The 22,863-nt window shown below is 32.4% G+C and overlaps 1 protein-coding gene across 1 annotated transcript in view; it reads right to left on the reverse strand.

The window, feature by feature from the left end:
- Positions 1–20,838, reverse strand: part of LOC105618399 (neurexin-1) — a 224,183-nt gene extending 203,345 nt beyond the window's left edge. The window contains exons 1-2 of the mRNA XM_012199942.1: positions 20,236–20,838; positions 5,977–6,027 (exon numbers count right to left, since the gene is read on the reverse strand). Of these exons, the coding sequence (XP_012055332.1) occupies positions 5,977–6,027; positions 20,236–20,838 (654 nt within the window). The remainder of the gene's footprint in view (positions 1–5,976; positions 6,028–20,235) is intronic.
- Between the last annotated feature and the right edge of the window lie 2,025 nt (positions 20,839–22,863).

Here is a 22,863-nt window from a genome sequence, read left to right on the forward strand (position 1 = left end):
TTAATTTCAGTTAATAATGAATTAATTAATATAAAACGTGATCAATTTTTTTATTAATTTTTTTATCGAACGTTTTACTTCATAATTTCTATCATTTGCAGTTAGAAAAAGTATGTCAATATCAGTACGATAAAGAAATGTATAGATGATTTATGATTTCAGTAACATTTCGACATCCCGTATAAAAAAAGTAAAATATTTATACGACAACGATATAATTGATAACGTAAATTGATAACGGAATAATTTTTTCCTAATTGTATTACGATATTCTTAGAGACCATTAAGATCAATTCGTGATAATCGCGGAATCTTAAACCAACTATATTTCAGACCAATATATAAAATCGTATATTTCTTACTAGCGTAGGCTTGAATAGAAAATTTCGTATCGATATTCGATTTTCTCATCCACGGTACATCTCTTCTTTCGTGATCGCGCTTTATAGGCCAAAGGAAAAAGAATGACAAAAAAGAGACGCAAACCTGTGATTTTGGGTCTCCCATTAAGTGATAGATCATGAATGGCTGCTTAGGAAAAGAGACTTCTGCGTCAATCGATTACAGAAACGGTTTTGTCCACGATAATCTTTGTATCTATAATTCCTCAGACGGAAATAAACGTGAAGAAGATCATGACATGGGTGTCAACCATAAAATTGATATCCGAGTATATTATTATATTATTTAACGCGCACGCGAGTTTTTATTTGTCCCATGAGATCTCGATGGGACATACAGTCCGGAGCTTTACGAGGGAATCTCGTATTATATGAGGATTGGATTTAATATTTGACAATTTCATCGAGCGAACAATAATCTCGCGAGATTATTTATCTTTCGGAGATGGGAATTAAATCGATTCGCTAAATTACTGAGTCCTCTTCTCCCCGGGAGACTCCACTGAGCGTGAATGAATATTTAAACACAGAAAAGGCAGCATTAAAGACTTTCTTATTATTGAAAAGTTCACGATAGAAAATAGCTTATTACTTTCAATGCACTCGGGCTTTTCGATAAGCTTCATTATTTCGATACTCTTACGAGCTTTTATTCACTATTTTATCATTTATAAAATTCCTACCTATAAAATGATTCATGATAAATATAGTATAACTTAAAAATGTGCACACTCTAAATATAATAGATAAAAATTGTTCTTTTTTACGTAGATAGATGTAAAAGTATAAGAATATTTTTTTTATTAACTGAGAATTTTTTCCAGCAAAAATATATTAATACTATTACAAATATGCATGTGATGTTACAGATTGGAAATAAAAACCTTCTCGTAAAGACAAATTTAGAAAAATATAAACGAAAAATAATATTTTTCAATTAATATCCAAATAAATATCAGCGTAATATTTTTTTAATCATAATGTAAATAATGAAAATTGGAAATTAGCGATAAAAAATTATTTTTCTTAACGTTCTCTTTTAAAAGAAAATTGTCGATTTTGGTCTTAATAAAAAAAAGAAAAAATATTTTTATTAATTAATGGCATATATTATAATTTTGTTTTTATGTTCTTTTTTATTTTATGTTATGTTGACAAGTTTTTATTAAAATCTTCATCAATAAAAAGAGATAAACAGGAATAATCAAACTACATCTACAAACTGTCAATATCATGATGCTGCTTCAAAACCAAAATGATGGTAAGATGAAAAGTGTATTTTATAGAGTCGGATTAGACAGATTAATAAAAATAAAGTTCCAATAAATTCCGTGGAAATCTGTAGCAAAGAAAGTTGATAAATAGTCGGCTATATAGTAAAGGGGGAATTAATATATTCAATTAATTGAAATAGGAAAAAATATACTCTAAGGGCAATTGTTATTAATGATCTTTTTTTTCTTTCATTAATATCTTTATTAATTAAGGCATGGTGGACATAAGATGGTTAATCCTGAGGAAATTAGCTTCTATTTTATGTTATGTTTCATTTTAAAGAAGAATTCTTAAAAAAAATGCTATTATGTATATATAATGCTATGATGTATACATGCAAAAAAATATAAATCTTTATTCGATAATTTATTATAAATCAATTTTCTTGCTGTATGAATACAGAAAAAAAATTAATATATTTCTTCGGACATATTTGTTTTATGTTTATTGATGTTCGATTTCTGCAGTAGAGACAGAATAAGATTTCAAAAATTGCATTATATAAGTCAGTCCAATACGAACTCATCCATAAAGAAGCTTGTAGCCCATGTCTTTTAAACAAAATATAATCTACGGATATTCAATATCTTCAATATCGAGGGCTTGCTTTTGCATTTTAACTTTTCTCGGAAAGCTATTCGCGACATCTGTCTCCCTGAGTTGTATATAAGAAGTTCAAAAAAACCGAGATTCTTTTCCTAGTTTCACTAACTGTCCTCGACTTTGAAATTCGAGATTACAGCGGGAAAAGGGATATCAAATATCTCGAGTCTTTCTTTGTTTTTTTATCTCAGCGAACAAACGAGACAACAATTTCGTAATCACGAAATTTATTGTCACCGGTTTACGTTATACGCGCGACATTAAGACTTTCCTTATATATTGCAGATTGTTTTCACGGAAATACTGAAAAGGACTTTCTCTTGTGAAATATCCTATTATATTTATATTAATCCTTTTTTAGTAAGGCGGGTTAGATTCGTATATTTTACAACGTTCATGCGTTATTTAATAAAGGAAGACATTTCATGATACAATATATATTATTTAAAATAAAGTATTCGAAAAAGGAGTTAGTTGCTGTATAGGAGTCAGTGCAGTAAGAAATGCACTATTTAATTAAACAATATAATATTTAATAAGTCAATTAATTATTTAATTTGCAAAATTAAAAAAAATGTCTGCTTTATATATTTACTTCTTTTTATCTATTTTATACATTGATTAAATAAAAAAATGAATAAAACAGCATCGAGTCAGATTCAGTTCCACTTTTTTAGATCTTTTGAAAATTCACTATCAGAGGACTAATTAGAGGATTAATTATTTTGGCAAGACACTTCTTCTTTTTTTTTGTTGTTTAAAAAAGGAAACAAACAAATGGAAGAATACATATATTAATCTAATGAGAAAATAAAGTCGATTTCGTCTAACGACGTAATAAACACCATGCATTTTTATCGTGCACCATTTCTCCGATCGTACTCAAATCGCCAACGGCCTACTTAGAACCCACCCAGCCATGCAATTTATTTTCATTTCTCCTAACGATTCTAGACTTTGTCCGCGCCCCACTTTCGACGTAGACGACGAATAATTCGAGACCCCCTTCGAGAATGACGCGATTCACTTGGCGCGATCGATCGCGTTAACGTTACTGCTCCCGAGGAACCTTGTAACGCGATTACGAGTGAGCTGGAAAACGCGTATAATGGCTTCCGCCGTCTCGGACGATGCGACATCGCCGACGTCGATTCGACAAAGGGAATGTAAGCACTGGGTTCTAACAGTGAAAGATTTTTTATTTGAGCAAACGATGTGTAGGCAGCTGTTGCAACATGTTCGAAAATCCTCTCTCACTTCTGCTCACTTCCTCGCTACTGCAGCATGTTTTATAAGTTTGGAAAAAAAACCCGGATGTTAAACTTTTTAATAAATATTTCATCGAATTTTGTTTTAGCAACTTTGCACTCTGCTCCGCATATAAAGTTTCATGACCCAAAAATTACGATTACGTAATACATTATACATTATATTTAGAAGCTTGCGAGATCAACAGAATTATGCATTATACATTACGTTTTGAGATACTCCTACAAAATTGATACATACAATAATTTTTATTAATTTTTGACATATAATAACGTTATAATTTTATCATTATTTTTTTTCCATCTAAAATCGAATATCTACTTTGCAGTAGGTAAATTTTTCCACGTCGGAATGCAGAAAATTAAATATGTTAATTATATTTTTATTAACGAGATTAGAAATAAATTTTATATTAAATATAAAACGAACGTTATTTTAATTATAATTTAAAACTAAATTGTGTATAATAATATTTATTTTTAAAAAATCTTAAATTATCAAAGAAAAAAACCTGGCAGATAGACTTTTTCATGCTAAGGTAAACACAGCGTATTTTTTTAGCGCGTAGTTTTTTTTAATTATAAACGAATGTTGGCTTAATTGTAATTTAAAGTTAAATTTTAATAATATTTATTCAAAAAAAATCTTACATTATATATATATATATATATATAAAAGAAAATAACATTTATAGCTGAATGTCTACAGTAAATATACTATTTTTAGTATTATTTTTATATATATTTTCTTTTTCTCTTTTCTTCAATCTCTTTCTTTGCCCTTTCTGCGGATTTACCGTTGTCACGCCGCGATTGCGGCACAACAGCTCGTAATACGTAAATTTCCACGGATGTATACGCACCGCTGCATGATTAAGAGAGACTCGACTACCACGAGATGTAGTGACAAGGAACGAAATACGAAGGAGACAAGAGGAGATAACAAAGATAGAGAGGACGGCTTGGTACCGTTTGCATACCGCTGTATAATATACGTAACTGCGTTACACGACGTACAATGCGCGCATTAGGGAAGGAATAACGATACGTCGTTTCGCCAGCTTTGCGCTGCTCTGATTTGGCCCTGACGTAATGATGTTCCGCGTCGCTTATTTGTTCCGCCGAAAGCGCCGCGTAACAGAGAGAGAATGTTGCAGACGAACAAATTTACTGTTTGACTGGCATATATACACTGAAAAAAATTGGTTGAATTAACCTGAAATACATATATAATAATCAGGCTGTTTGTTTTGATTAAAATAACCAGATAAATTTGGTTGCATATATTCTGGTTACAATAATCCGCTATATTTAATTGTATGAATAGTGTTAAACAATTTTTTATTGAAATATCCGATTTAATAATAACTGGAAATTCTGTTCTGTTCTATCAATACTACTTTAAACATATATTAATCCATGTTTTTTTTCTCTTGTAGTTACAATAATCGGATATATGTTTGGATATTATTACCACATACGCATTAACTAAATTAATCGGTATCATGAATGTTCTGGTTGTATCTCAAAATATTTGATTATAACCAGAAATTCTATTTACTTTCTCCAAAATTTGCTTAATGAAACATATCTTGTGAATTCAACCAACTGTTTTTTTCGGTGTATATTTTTTGTTTTTCATGAATGCAATTAGTAAAATACGTTAATGAAAATTTTATTTAAAAATTTTGTTGAATATCTTATATTTTTCATCCTATTGACTTCACGACATCTTCATTACATAATCGAATTACCTGAATCTCATTATAGCTCATCGATGCGACAGTGACTCAAAGTCTGTATGCATACGATCGTAATTAACGATCGTAGTCGGCGTATATACGTGGAAACCTTGTTGTTTGTCAATGACAAATTCGGAGCTCACTTGATTGAATGTAACAGGGCATACAACCTATCCGCAGCATATAACGGTCTTGTCTTATGAGATATTAAGCCATAATCCGGTCATCCCACATCACGTAATAGAATTGGTAGCGTCATGAAAACAACAAAAATCGTTGTGTTACAATGTCCGGTCGAGAAGCCGATATACCGGTGGGTCCCACGAGGCAAGCATATATTCGCTCGTGCATGAAATCTGTTTGCCGGCTTTATCGCTCGCGTAGTTTCATGGCGCAGCCATTTGAAAAATGAAAAAGAGCTCGGCGGTGTACCGAATAACTCTTTACCCCACGACAATTCTTATTGCCTCGCGTGGTTGCTACGTTTTTTTTTTTTTTTTTTATTTGTGCAACACTCGACAATTTATTAGTACGCGACGATTTTCAGTGAAGCGAGAAGATTTTATTATCCTATCTTTTTAAACCTATTTTAATTCTATTGTATTTGCAAATAATAATATATATTATTGTGTGTACTTTTATTTAATATTATATTCTAGATTTGTAGCAAAAAATTTCATTACTCACCCTCGGCGACTTGCGTTTATTGGTGGTCTCGACACAGGGAAAGCCACCGCACTGAAACACATAAAATTTACTGTGTAATTTTGTTTGCCTTTCATTTGTCTTTTTCTAATTACATTTAATAATATAAAGGAACTCTCTAAATTCTTTGTGAATCTTCAAAGAATTTAGAGAGAAAAAAGGAAAAATTATTGAATAGGTAGGGTTGTAGAATATCACAATTTTTTTATATAGTTTGCGCTGCATTCTGAAGGTGAACGTCAAAATTAATTCTATTGTACACAATCTGCTTAGACGTTAAAAAACATAGTCACTGATCGTTATAAGTTATTTACTACATTATGTTGTGAAAGCTGTTTTAGTGTTGCAGGTAATAAATAGTTTTACAATTATATACTCTTTTTAAATAATTTTGAAAAGTATTATATTAATATTAATTTTGTAACATGTCTATATTAACGTATGCACTTAGTAAACAATAAAATAAATTTAGATCAAATTTAGTACATTTTCTTGAGTTAAATTGCTTAACTCCAATATTTTAATTAAATTAAGAACAGATTGAAAGAAATAGTGACGTATAGAAAGTAGTGAGCTGTAGAAATTATTAAAGATAACTCAAATTGAGTATAATTTTACATCATGAATTTAACAGTGCAATAAATAAAAAAAATATATATATATAAGATATATAAATATTATATCTTCCACAGCAATATTTCATTAAAATTGTTGTTGGCAATTTAAAGCGCCAAGAAAGATCATTTGATTTGCAAAGATTTTTACGCGTAATATTGATCATAACTGAAAAAATATTTTTATGCACAAGATATCAGAACCAGAGATAGGTGACATAGATTGGCTTTATGATAGAATAAATTGTAGATGGCATGTATAAACTGCATTCGAAGCGGTAGCAGTCTTCACTGCCTTTACTGTAAACGCTACGACTTCGTAGAGGTGACTGATCCACACAGCCATTTGGGTTTAGCGAACCTACGTACCCGAGCTTTATATACTGCCGCCATTTGTGTACATTTATATACTATACATATATACTTTACCTATACTTATGCTTTTTGCTATAGCATAGCAAATATATAATTGAGAAGAGTCGAAGCAAATCAAACAATAAAAAGGAGAAAAATAATAAAAATAGGAAGAAAGATAACTTAGATTCATATAGATGAGTGGAAGAAAAATCCATTCTTCTTATCATTTTTATCGAACGAGAGCCGTACGCGCTGCGAATGTCACCAAAAAAATGTATTAACTTGCAGTTACATTATGGAATTGTGCACTGTTAGATGTCAAAGGAGTAATGGTAACCCAATCTGTAAGTTAAATAACATTTTTGTTAGTTTTAACTTTCATGTATGTCAAAATGTAAATCAATTTATATCTTTAGTTAATTTTAAAGTAAACATCTATATTAACGTGTATATACATAATAAACTAAATTTGAGTCAAATTTAATACATTTTCTTGATTGTTTAATTTCATTGTTTTAATTAACGATATATTGAATAGGAGCAGTGGCAATCTATAGAATTATTAAAAATAATTTCAAATTGAGTGAGAATCTAATATTATGAATTTATAATAGCGTGTTCGCATCGAGAAAAGAATTTAACGATTAATATATATAAATTCATATTAAAATGAATTAAATTAATAGTAATTGTGACTCCAAGAATAAATCTAGTACAAAATGCCTGTGTGTGAGTCTGAAATTGTTAGTGCATAGATTATATAATTCATCAATTATATAATTCGCACAAACAATTTGAATGTACTTACTAAATGAAGTTAACTGCAGACGTTTCGATTCTGAATTTGAGTCAGTGCGATAATTAGTGAGGTCGAGTACAAACTGGTTTAAATTATATATCTTATTTTATAAATATATAATTCAGGCACTAACAACCGCAAAGGCTCACATAGGCGTTTTACTTTACTTGTACAAGGAATTCATATAGTTACGGAAATATATACATTATATACATCATAGTTATCAATTAATTCTTATATTACATTACAAGTGTAACATTGTATGTGCATTTATAATCATTTCACATGTAGATGTATTTATAAATCAAGAGAATTCTGAATATTGTAATACAAAACTCGCAGATGATGTAGTTCGATTCACAGCTGATCTAAACTATAATTTAACATGACAAATAATATAGACTTTTTTAATTATATGCAAGCGAATGAAAATGAATCTCCTAATTTTTAGAAGGAATTTTTAGAAAGTTATTAAAAAACGCATCGAGATATAAGTAGATGATAAATTGAGAAATATATATATATATATATCTTTGCTATTATACGAGAAATATTTTACGAGTTCTTTCCAGAAAGAATAATTCCGATCGTTTTATCTAGAAAATTTCATTATTGTGTGTGAATCATACTTAACGCGGGACACATTTATACGCCATTATAATCGCGAAGAAATGCTTTAAATGTCGTCTGTACAAAATGGTCCCACAGAACTCGCCGGTGTGACAATAATTCGGTGCGTCCCTCATCCGGCTCGTCTGTTTATTACAGCATACGGTTTGACGATGCGACGGTAGGAAACCGCGCGGGTTTTTCAGCTCCCTCGTTACGTGGACGGCCGAAACGAGCCGTCATTTCGAAACGCGAGAAGCTCGCGCAACCATACAGCCGCGATATACCACGATACCGCAAATGCGGTTTATTATTTTATCGTGACGGGCATAAAAGTGGCGAGCACTCGTACACGATTTCTGGATCTCGCGTGCGTGCAACGAGCACGATGCGCAAACAACTAGGTGAAACGATGCAAAAATGTCGTCGACTGACGCGCGGCGATCTTTTTTTTTTACATTGAAACTTAACTCTTAACTCTCTTTTAACTGTCTCTAACTGCGGACATCGTGTATGCAGAAGGAAGCGAGGTATTTACAGTAAAAACAAGTAAAGTGATTAATCGATTAAGGCTTTTTGCTGTTAGCTTGTTACATCGTTATTTCTGCTGCTCCACATGGAAATAATAAACGAGAGCGGTATTTTGTAATTATAGTGCATTTTTATTCTGCATGTCAATAACTTTGAAAAAGTTGCTTTTATATTGTATGTTAAAAAAACGACCAAATGTTTGTATCTACATATGTCAAATATTACATTATGTAAATATTTTCCGTTCAAATTTTCAATAACTTAGTTCTCTCAAGTACTAAATTAATCGGTTTTTATATTTAAAAAAACGCAAATGCGTATATCTCTGTTTAAAAGTGTATTTTGATATATGAAAATAGTTAATTGATAAAAATGCTTCCTTTCTTATCTTAAATTTCAGAGCAGCTTCAAAAAAACAAAACATTATTCTATTTTTATACATGACCTTTTTTACATAAAACAATTGTGTTGAAAACAAACTTATGTAAATTTATATGAAATTTACTTCGATATGCATTGTTCTGGCAAAATGCAATTTTCCTGTCAAAAATATGACCTGAGAAACTCGGAATATGTCGGGATGGTGGACGAGTTTCATGAGGAAAGGACGTGAAGGAAGGACGCTCGGTTTTGTCGATGATTTGCCGAGTGGTCGCGACGCGGAAGAATGGAATTGCTTTCCGCTTCCGGCAAAATTCCCGCCATATTCCCAGGATATGCTACTTCCGATTTTATATATATACATATATATATATATATACTCATCACATTTTTGATTCCATCAAATATTTTAAAACAGTTGTTTTTTTAATAATTAAATATAAAACATGATAAATAAATCGAAATGACTGACATTAATCAGAATTAATTAAAAAATTAAATACCTCAGAGATGTTTAAATTTTTATGAATGAAGATCTCTAAAATAAGTTCTCTCTAACAAAAAAAAACAGCATGACATTATTCGTTCGCACTACTTGTTTAAATTTACATTTAATTGTATCACACGAAAAATCTCGAATATACAGTGAACACGCATAAAAGTTTCAACAGCTGACACTTCGATCCTTTACCGACATCGTCCCCTATCCGCGAAAGATTCACGGTCGAGAAGGGTGGACAGCATTTTATCGCGTGATCTACCCATCGCGATGATTAAGTCGTCCTCGGAGTTTTATTCTCGAAGGATGGAAAAAAGTTTTACAACGACTCGAACTCCCTCTTTCCGTCTAGGACAGAAGCGTTTTATCTTCGATCACGTTTCGCGCCGCGATGCGGTCTCGTTTGCGCAAAGTCGAGCAGGATAATCGATACGTCTTCGTCCGTTCTCGCCACCTAAAGCCATCGGGATGTTATTTCTCGCTCTCTTTGCCCTTCGTTACATGATCTTTTATTATTATGCGCGTCCAAGGCTAAGAACGATTTACGCGACACCATTTTTCTCTCATCAAGCGAATAATGATTCAAGGATAATAAAGAAAGCTAACAATGCATTTAAATGGCTCAATCTTATTTCGCAAAGACGCGAAATTTTTTCTTTATTCAAAACAAAAGATCGATTTACTAATTTTAAAATGTAGAAATTAAAGTAATATTTCAAATATTTTGATGCTAAATAAATTATATTTAAAGCACAATTTCTTATTCTAGAAATTATAAATAAGAGCACAAATATAAATAACATATATATATATATATATATATATAAAACCTATAATAGAAATACAATCTAAATAAAAGTATACGTTATTTTAGAATTTTTGCATCAAGAAGTCCAATACCATAATCTAGCATCATAGTAATCTTTGAATATAGAAATGTTTGACATTATGACACTTTAAAATGCACTTAATATGTGAAATATTTGCACAAAATTAATGACTAGCTGTAATATCGAATTGTATAGATGAGATTATGTCGTTCGCTCGAATCGATCGATTTCCGATCAACACTCCGCTATATGTTCAATCGCTGACATTTCCCTCAGCGAAAATGTCTAATAGAGGACATTGACATTGCATTTCAAGTTTCGAGCACAAAGGCTGTCACTGCTACTTCGTGCAGCGATTCGTTTTTAAGTGAATATATCGATCGGTTCGCGCAATTCTCTGCGTATAATAACATCCTGAATAATAATGTAAATGTCACAAATGCAAATTGCCGACACCATAAATGCGGCCTGTGCAAACCATAAGTAATTTACAATATACCCGATTAATGCGAGCAGCGTCGCAATGAAACGTTTACTCGCTCGATTGATCGCGCGGCCCGGCTGACTGTAAATCATCGAAAGGCTCGTGTCAGTGAGGATTTTCATTTTTGGCAGTTGACGGGAGTGGTCAGTCGTTATCCCCGTTTAAAACAGAAATTAATTCAGTTTTACAACCACTCCCTTTACATTTACGCTAGCAATCCCCCCCCGGCCGTGTGCCCGAAACCGCCCGTTTAAATGCACGTCTGCTATCCAGGATGGACGGTAACCGCGACCTGTGCGCGCCATAAAAGACGAAAATACTGTTTTAATTAAAGCAAAAAATTATATACACAAGAACTCTAATTGCGCGAGTTTATTATGGCTGAATTTGCAACTCCAGATATTTCGAGATATGCTCATTGCGCCAAAAAAAGATAACGTTCTCTTATTTTCGATGTGCAAACAGACTAAATCTACGTTTCACGTAGAAAACGTGTCGGTGAATTTTTCCACGATAATTAATCAACTGTCGAATGTGGAGTCTTCTTATAGATTTCTCGTTAATTTCGAAATGAAATTCAGCACTGTAGTTTAATTATGTCATCGATTGTTCGCCATTACGTACTTGGAAATATGTAAATGACTCTGCCGCAATATATGTGTTATCGTCGCAAGGGTTTTAACGGCAACTAAATCGTAATAATTCAAAAAATACCGAATATAAAATCATATCGAGAAATGAATATCAGGAATGAAGAAAAAACGACACAGATATATCGATTCTAAGAATACGAACTGTACTTAAATGATAATTTGGTAGTACGATGTGCTCCGGTTATATCATTTATTTTTACACTTTGCCTTACATAAATCAATACTCGAACGAATGATATGTCAAATTTAGATTTTATATTTGCGTTATCCTTGCTAAATTTTTTAACAGGAAATGTCAATAATAAAAATTACATTTTTAAAACTACTCTATATATATATATATATATATATATATATATATATATATATATATATATATATATACTAATGATTATTATTATATATTACATTGAGAGAAATATTGTTTGATACGTATAATCCTTTATTTTGTTGATATATATAATTCTCTAATAAAAAAACTTTCTTACTTCTTTATTTACTAAAACATTTTTCTCAATGTAAGCTTATTTTTTATCGAAAAGTCAATATAAGTACATATAATTTTTATATATTAAAGCTTACGAGAAATTTATATTGCATATAGTCTTTGTTCTCGTGTAAAATTTTTCCACGAGAATATCGAAACGATAAATGATGCAGCGGTAAAATTGATAAATATGCAAAGCCGCTTATATGTTTTATGGTGGCCACCGGTGGATAACTCGAGGCTAAACATGCAATAAAAATTAATTAGACGCGGATCGTTAGAGAAACGCAAACTTTTGCAACTGGGCAATTCCATTCATCGCTGTTTGTTCCACGACGAGGCTGCACGGTATTTATCCATATATATGTGCTTTCTCGTTACGAGACATCATCTCGACCGTGTATTCGTTATTTCTGAGAATATATGCACGAATATATATTTATCTCGACATGTATACGAAATTCATTCAACCACCCTCATTAACGAGTTTCTCGATTAATTATCGTGGCGCGTTTCAACTCGCTCATATACATCTGACCAAATATCATTGCGCGCATATTACTTTAACTTGCAGCACGTCGAAATAACGAGAAACATAAACGTCAGCAAGATTCGAACGTATCGATTCGATTGGCGTGAAATTTAAGTTTTATAAGTCACCATACAGATTTGTGCTCAATAGTTGTACGACAAATTAAGATGCTTGAAAACGTAATAACATTCCATAATATTTTTCATGATAATATTATATTTTACATAATATTTGTCGGATATTGAAATTTGTTGGATACCGTATTTAATATATGAATATTGAAAGAACGTTTTAACGATTACCTTTTTACACCACGATTTTTGTTGTGGTATATTTAATGTAAATTATATCGACACCAATACAACGTGAGCGTATTTTGTCGAGAATCGTGTTTGCGAGGTGGCGGAATGTGATATCGTATCTCATTAGCTGCAAATCCGCGCATTCATTAATCGTGGTAGTCAACGTAATAAACGTTGTGTGTAGTCATTTACGTCACTCAACGCATGATTACATACGAAGAAATACGGTTGGGCGACAAAAAAGCTCCCGCGATTACGTCAAGCATAATTAATTAAACACAATATTTTCTATTGCTTAGATATTTGCGTTTTTCTATTCACGTTTTCATGATTTTGAGAATACTAGATCTCGGAAAGCAAAAAGAAAAAAGACAAGTGTGATTAATAGAACAATAAGGAATAACATTGCTGTTATAACAACTTTTTTCTTCGACATTGATGGATAATCGCGAATTAATCGTCATCCTAATCCAATTTTTTTTTTTACATTGAATAATAAATACAGTGAATAATAAAAAGCTGAACATTAAATGAGATATTAAAATATAAAATATATATATAGATATTAAAATATATACATTATATATGTATATAATGTTTGCATCATTTTATATTAACGCGTTATATATTTGTGATAGAAAGATATTACATTTTATAATAATATTATTTATTTATTAAATAATTATAAAAATTTGATTGTTTTTTTAATTTAAAAATCTAATATTTTGCTTATATAAATAAAATGATAAAACATGTTGTTGAATAGCCGATATTCGATATGTCAGCAACTTCTTGATATTTGTATATTGGACTTCAATGCAAATATTGAATATTGTCAAATGTATAAAGTGAACGAGCAGATTGAGATTTATCGAAAAGGTTAAATTTACTTCGTGAATTTTAAAAACTATGTTCTAACATATAATTCATATTTATAATTCAGCAGCCGAACAATTATTTAAACTTGAGACACTTAAAATTAGAACGCTTGTAAATCTTCTCGTTAATTCAAATAATTCGCGATGGAGTAGTTTGTCTATAACCACTCTTCTCAAGATTATTCTAATTATTTAATATCTCCGTGAAAGCAAACTAATTCTATATTTAAGTGACATTCAAAGTTTGTTACCTTTTTAGCGAACTATAGTAAAATATTTTAATACTGTGCAACTTTTAACGAAGAGAGATTTATCGAAAATTAGATCAATTTTTCTAATTATCTAATATTTACGAATATTTATAAATATTACAACAGAATATACTGTATTACATTAATATTAATAATAATCATTTATTATATAGTCATTAAGCATTTCATTGGTATATGCCGTGTTTGTCGTGCATGTGCAATATATTATTTTCATCTGGTTGGAGTGCGATGGTGCGCTTTAGCATGTCTACCCTGCAATTTGTACTGTCCACTCGACTTGTCGCTCCACATTATTATCTGATAAAGATCTATTTTGATTGCTTTCCATTCTTTGAAAACGCAACTATTATTAGAGCCACCTGGGCGTACAAATGCTCGAGACACGCGTGCATTCCTTGAAATGATACAATGTTACCACGAAACGAATTTCACAGTTTCGCTACTGCAGTATACTCCTTGTGCAAATTAATTAATTTATCTTCTCGTTTAATCCGTTTAATCACCTAAACGGCGACGAACTGTAACTGCCTCGCTTGTTCTCTCGGCAGCTCGAGCTTTGTAGATATATCTAAACGCTAAAGACATGCTTGTTACGTTATTAAAACATGTTTCTTGAACAGTACCATTTTATTTGAATTAATTTAAAGCAATTTGTTTTTTTAAGTAAGTTTAAAATTTATTTAAACATTTCAATATGCAATTTTTAGAACTTTCTTAATTTGAATGATTCATTCTATTCATGTTATGCTACATTCTACTATTATTGATTGAAACTTCTTTTATTTTCTTGTGAAAATTAATTCTTAAACGCCACATTATAATACATATTGGATATTGGTATATCTAATCCAATTTAATTGCATATAACTCTCAAAAAAAAATGAATATTGTAAACAATTTTTTTCAATTGAAACAGACATTAAGGAATATAACGGTATCAAGCAAATGTATATATTGACAAAAAAATTATAAATAATAGAAAAAAAATTAGAAAAGTATTGAAAAAAGAGTCATACTGCACACACACACACACACAACACACAGGCCTTTAAGGCATTTAAGTTAACTACACTACATTAACTCTTCTACAATTTGACATTAACGACATTTGCTAGTTCCGAAATTCAATCATATAGAGCACTATAAATGATCCTTTTCTCATTCTCTTTATTTACTTAACTTACGACTATTTAATTCATTCTATGCGCGATATAGTCATGGTGAAGGTGTAACAGGTACGAAATAATTTCTTCCTACGAGTAATTGCTCGCTTTTTTCATGATAGTCATTTGCAGCCCGTTGATCGCTCCCTGTACGTCTGATAATCGCTTTTCGTGCCACGCGTACATTACAACGTTAACGACAGAAAAATAATATTAATACGAAGCAACCGGCAGTTGGAGAGGCATTTCGCGCGGAAAATGAAGATTTTCTATCGAGCGTAACTCGTTTATCTTCCATTCTTTCCTGCTCATATAATTGGAGACAAGGTAAATGGCGAGAGTTGTAATCAGAGAGAATCAAGAACGGATTTAAAAGAAAGGGACCATTAAAAAATGATAATTGGGGCTATTCTATTACACGTATTCTATTGTAATGTAATAGAACATGAATCCTCAACTCGCACATCTGGAATTTGGAAATGATGATTTTGCAAGATCCTGATTTTCTTCCTTTATTAATTCGATTAGCAAAATATTATTAAATTTCAGATAATAATTGTTAGAAATTATTATTCTATATACGTACGGGAGGGAAATAATTAAATAATAATGTATTGTCCACAATTTCTTGCGCACTGATAAATTTGGATTATCTATCTGCGTCGCCGTAACGTCACGTATGGATGTACGGAGAACGATAATGTCGACCGAGTTACATCGTTGTACTGGCAATCGCATGGTGATCCTCCTGACGGATATTCTCGATTTGTCGCCTTATCTAATCGTAAACGGATGCGCGCCTCGTAACCACGTGTGGCCAATCGAGCAGCAAGGTGACTAAATTTACGAATACTCCTTACTTAACTCTTAACTGACATCATAAAGAAATCATTAATCTTGAAAATATTTTTATTAATTTTTTTTATGTTTAGACTATCATTTATCTATTTTTAATTAAAACTAATAATAAAATCTAAAAATTAGTATTACATTGATACTTGTTTAAAGCATGGTAATAAACAAACGTTGACAAATGTTGACAAAAATGTTGGATCCAATGGATGATCGATGACATTTAAGAATTGATAAGAATGAGGTATCTCTAGAAAAAGTGGAAATGGAAATTTATATATATTCCATATAAAAATAAATATTATATATTAAACAGTTCAATATCTATCTTTATATAACAATATAATTTTATAATTTAACTAAAAATTTTGTTATATTTTAATTATGTTTTAAAAATATCTATTTCATTATACAAATAATTTTTCTTTCAAATTCTAAATCGCTGCCAAAGTTTTTGTATTATTTTCACAAATATAATACAGAAAAATCTATAATATTTTCATAATCTTTTCATTTTGTTAAAAAGTACATGTAATGTATCCTTAATCTTTTAAACAGTGAGTTTTTGTAGTGCCAACTATCTGTAACAACTTTTTTGCAAATTAAAATTATGTTTTTTATAAATTACAAATAGTTTGGATTCTCAATTTAAGTATTAGTAAATTAAGATTAATACTTCAAAATTTTAAAAATATATAAATTAATATATCTTTATACAATACTTAAACGATTAAACTATGTAACAACATTCATATAGATTTATAGATCATAATAAATATCTAATTCTATCGTCAAGATATAAAAAAGAAACATCAATTTGTATTCTCGATATCGAGAAGGAGGGCTATCATCGCGAGAATAACAAGCATGTCTGACTGTTATTTGCTAAGTACAAGATTACTTTCGGAATGAGATACAAGATTCCGGGAATACTTGGATAAAGCGGGATACATATCCGAAGAGTAGATGGAGGAATTCTTGGCAGACAACCAACATCGAGAGAAATATGAACCGAGCTCGATTCTACGGTAACACGTAGTAAATTCTGTCATGGGGCGCCAGCAGACAAGCACATTGAAATGGAACATATTGTACAGTCGAAAGAAAGAAAGAAAGTCGTCTTGATTCTCTTAGACTCAAAAGTTGATATCAATATTGATTATTATTATCATTAAAATAACTGTAAAGAGAATTATAATGTCAGAAATTGAAACAACTACAATATTATTTCATAGAATTTAATTTTTAACTAGACATAGAAAGCATAATGAGCTTTACAACATAAAAAATGAATAAATGGACTTTTCCAGTTCCTGAATAAAATATTCAACGTATAAAATATTCAACAATTAAACAGACCTTTGCGTAGATAAGCATTTCGCAAAATTCTCAGGAAATAGAAAAAGCGTATCCAGAAGGAAATTTTTACTTGAACAAACGGATTATCTGTTTGCTAATTATCCCACACACAAAATCAAGAAAGAAAAGACTCTGTTATTCCAAAGATGTTGCCTCTGAACAATGAAGGGAGTATCGATCGTCGGAAGTGAACGATAAAACGGCGCGGAAAGAAAGAAGGAATGACGGGATCTTCTTTCTTTTGAAATGGAAGGAATTTAGTCTTTTATATACGCGCGATTCGCGATAGGGAAAGTCTTGATTTTATGCTGACAGAGCGAACGCATACGCGCTTTTCGTGTTAGTGCGTATCAAGAAGAATTTCTCGATGAACCTGACTCAGCTATTGGTTGCACGGTGTTGTACACGGGAGCCAATGACACTATTGGATATACAATGTGTATTGTTCTGACTAACGTGTATTGATTCGTTGAAAAAAGATGACAATTTTCGCGCTTCGCATTTCATATTGTACTATAAATTTTAATACAGGCTACACGAATGCGATCAAAAAGGGGATGAAAAAATACCGCTTATTTGTGATAACAACACGACATGATTTATAAAAAACAAAGTTTTCCAGAAAATGAATTTGAACATTTTGAAATATTAAAATTTTGTAATATTAATTTTATGAAATGTAATGTTAGTGTAATCTTAATTATAAAAGAATGAAAATAGGTATGTTTCTACTTTTTTCTTTATATTCCGTTTTTTTCTATGAATTTTAAATTGTCAATTTTTTAGTTATGTTGTTGTAATCACTGGCGATTTTACAGGAGCATGGAGGCCATGCCTTCTTCTTGAAGTCTTCATTTTTAAAAATATTCATAACAAAAAATATTATATATATTTTTAATCTTTCTGAAATTATAATTTTAATATTCTCAAAATATTTTTCAATTTAAGAAGCTCCTAGATATAAAACATAGATTCTATTATATTGTTCTTCTTTTATATTAATTTTAAATAAAACGTTTTATGAATTATCCAGTTAAATAATCCAGTTAAATAGTATTTTTTTAATGTAGTAATTTTAATAATAATTTAATATTCTGTTTCTTTATATTTGATCTTAAAAAAATTTTCCTTACGGCGAGATAATAAGCCTCCCTTGATGAATTTTTGTTATTGGTTATAGCAAATGAATAATATAAAAAATGAATGAGAAATAGACAGTTTTTTCATTAATCCGGAAATAACCTATTTTTTATCCCAACGCGGCGATGAGAAAATGTAAATTGTAAATAAAACGCAATGGATATTGTTTAATAAATTTGATTTTAGCAATTATTCTTTAAGAAGCTTTAAATATTCAATTTCATCGAAAACTCGCATTAAAATGTTTTATTAATTAACATCTTTAGTTTTTTTTAATACTGTAATAAACTATTTAACTTGCTTATTCCAATGAAATATAACAGCAAAATACAACTAGACGTTAGGAATCAGCGCTGGATATTATATTGCGCACTGTTAATTTTGTTTGTTTAATATTTGTTTGATTTCTACTTTTTTCGAAAAATTGTGAATAAATTCATGTTCTCAAATATTAATAAATTGGGAAATAATAATATACATTATAATATCAATAATAATTTTTAAGTGGGGTGTAAAATATTCCAAGTGACTATTTACGTAAAAAAAATCAAGTGATTACTCTCAGGTTATAATAAGCGTTGTTTTGTCGGAATAACAAAAACATCTTAGACATCGCTTGCAACAATTAACATACTAATTAATAGATGCAATTCTTGGAAGAAAAATGCGTCTCGATGTTCCTCGACAGAATAATTCAGATTGGAGAAACATCAAATTGATAAATAATTTATTCCATGTCGCAGGGCTTAAGTTAGACAGAATTTTTATTTTCTAGTATAAAGCCAATGACACTTAGAAAAATTTAAGCAGTAAGATGTAAGCAGTAGCTCAGGTAGTTGACATTTGTCGTCACTTTGACGTCAAAATGATAAATGACATTTACTTGGAAGTGAATCAGTCAATCACAGTGAAGAATCTCGTAAAGCAATAATAAATTCAAAATAGCGATTTGTTTACTGCTTATATATTACTGCTTAAGTTTTTCTGTGTGCCATTGGTTTAATTGCGCCGGTAGGATGTATAGTCTTAAATTGGACTGTCCAATAAATCATGATTGGCATCCCAATTTTGCCGGCGATTTTCGATCAACGAACCCTTTCCCTTATTTTGGTCACGTATGTTACGGTAACATCTACCTCTTCACGAAAAAAATTAAACGATATGATAAATTACAAGCGACTAAGAAAATAATAAAAATAATATATGAACGCAACACAATTTTATACATAATAGTATTAATATTATTATCATTTTATTAATTTTGCCACGATTTGAGACGAGATTTGTACAAAAAAGAGTCATCAGCTATGCTTGACATGAATGTACCATGAAGAATTCGCAAAGATTGCACGAATCTGCATTTAGAATCTACGTTTATAGAATTGTGCATTTTCCGTACAATTTCAGTAAAATATTTTCCAGTTTAAACAAATCGAGAAGCTAAAAATCTCGTGATCTCGAACGAAGTAGATACAAAAATGAGTAGTACTCTCATATACCTTGACATCCCGACTCTTCATCTCCTGCCTTCTGGGCACAGTATTCTCTCCATCGGCATACACGAGATTCCTAATAAATCCATTGAATCTTGGCTCGAATATGACGCTAGGCAGCGCCAAGAGCGTCAGCTTGCTGTTGTACCAGCTAGGCATACCACCCACGTAGACGTCCGAGTTCCCGGCGAGCTTGCCGAACTCGAACTCCTTGCCGCGCGACGTCGAGACCGCGCCAACACCGTCCACTGTTAGGGTAGTGTTCTCGTTGCACCTGGTAATCTGTACCTTGTGCCAATGGCCATCGCCGAGGTCGTGGCCAACCGTGACAATCTGCGCCCCGCCGCCAAGATTATACCTTAGTCTGAGAGCGCTCTCGACCAGTTTGACCTCGAAGAAGTCGTAAGTGCCGCCATCGTCCGTGTAGAGTAACAGCCCGTTACCCTGCTCGGTCTTGAACTCGAACTCGAGAGTGCCGTTCAGGCCGGCATTCCATTTGCGAAATTGTGCGTAACTCGTCGCGGAACCCTCCAGCAGGAAGCAACGGGCTACCTGGCAGGCGAGCAGCACCGCCAGTAGAAGCGGCGCCGGCAAAAGCGTGGGACGCATGATTCACTCTTGGACTGGATCTCTCGCTAGATTCTGTTCATTCGCTCAATCGGGCCGTTCTCGTGTGACGAAGGACGTCACGCGCTCATACGCATCTCGCGTGGGCGCTCGAAGCGTGGGTGCGTGATGCTGGCCACGTTGCACCACCCGGTTGCATTCGTGAGCACGTGAGCACGCACGCGCGAATCGTGCGTGGGTTGGGTGTGATATGCAATTTTGTGATCGTACGCGCTGCTCGTGCGTACTCGTCTATCTCTCTCTCTCTCTCTCTCTCTTTTCCCCTTTTTTTGTCGTGTAAATTATTCTTAAAGTGTCTTCGGTTAACTGTTTCTCGAATTCTCGTGAGCTCTTACTGAACAAACTTGTCGAGTGGGAAAGTCGTTTTCAATATCGTCTCGTAAAATTAATGAACTTGATAATGATTGGACACATTCGTTTCAAATTGCTATTTATATTCGTTATTCAATATTAAGATCCCCTTTTTGAGAAAATTACAACGATAAATACTTATGAAACCTTTGATAGTAATTATTAGTAAAATGATACCCTTTTTTAAATCTTATCTCAAATAGAATTATTTCAGTTAGCATGAAATTCATTCGTTCATTATTTTCATAAAAGTCGATATTTCTGGATATGTCTTCAATTTCAAGTTCAGTCTGTTATTTGGACGCATCAAAATTATCGTAAATTATCTCCCGAATTCACTCTAAAACCACTGAAAACGCAATGAAAGATTCACAATATTTGTGTCTCTTTAACGCGCGTATAATGTACACCAATCGATTGACAACGAAAAGTTTCTCGAAGAATAAGCGCTTTAATCGCGTTTATTATATGTATTTAAACCGGAGATAGAGAATGTATTTTTCTCTCCAAAGACCATCAGTTAGATTTAATACTTAATACACCGTTCAATTACAGTAGAGTTCAATCTCTTACCAGCATTATATTTTTACGGAAAATCAATCAATATCGATCACAGTCACTAAAGTGTGTTCGATGGAGCAGAAATATCGACGTTTTGCTCAGATGTCTCACAGAGCGTGACTTTCTTTCTTCACAATCCGTCACAAGACACATCTAATGCCTTTTCTCGTTTCCTTCAAGATTCTGATTTTTTAAAAGATGATCAGTTATTTCTTCTGATTCATTCCACTGGTAGAATCACTGTCAGTAACATTGAAGCACAAGAAGTAAAGAAGTAAAACTCTTCAGAAATCAATGACAAAATAAAGTACGTATATACATTATTTAAATATAAAGTTTTTTTAATTGCGCATTTGTGAATCTAAACTGGGCAATCTCTATCGAGAAGATAAGGATATGGAAAATTCAATAATTTTCAAAAGATCATTGGTACGATTTTCTTGCTATTTCTCCGAGGTTTCGTATCTTAAAGAAGTATCCTTAAATAGGTTGCGCATAACACTGTAGGGGACGACTGTCACGATGTCGAGATATCGAGACTTGGCGTCGAGGATACCTAAGTCGCAATCTAAACCTCGAGAGTCAACTCGTAACGCTTCACATCGGTTGACACACTTTCACCGCGGGTCTTTCGGCGGGATACACGTCTCGGAATTGCTCGCGGAATGGCTCGAGCAAGTCAATCCGAATCGCGTGGAACGTCACCTGATTACGCGCTTCATCCCCGGCACCGAAGGTCAACCGGAATGGAGAGAGAGCGGGTCCCTGCGACGAGCGACACGACCTCGACCTAATCACGCGATGAGCACTTTCACCACACACCAGGCTCTGTCCCTCCCTCTCCGCTGTCCGCGACGCAGAATCGCGAGAGATGCCGGGGGATGATCACTCGGCCCGTTCGCGACGTCGCCGTTTTCCCCGTGATGAGCTCGTGGTGGCGTTTCAATGGCGCCGAGCACAGCACAGATCCTGCACGTCGGGTCGAGTCAGACAACTACGCTACTTGCTCGCGGTTCACTCTCGAGTCAGCCATCCGTTCGTATCGCGATCGATCCGGCCGCGCGCTCCATTTTTCCTTCTCTCTCCCTCTCTCTC

Source organism: Atta cephalotes (assembly GCF_000143395.1).
Source record: "Atta cephalotes unplaced genomic scaffold scaffold00016, whole genome shotgun sequence".
NCBI lineage: Eukaryota > Metazoa > Arthropoda > Insecta > Hymenoptera > Formicidae > Atta > Atta cephalotes.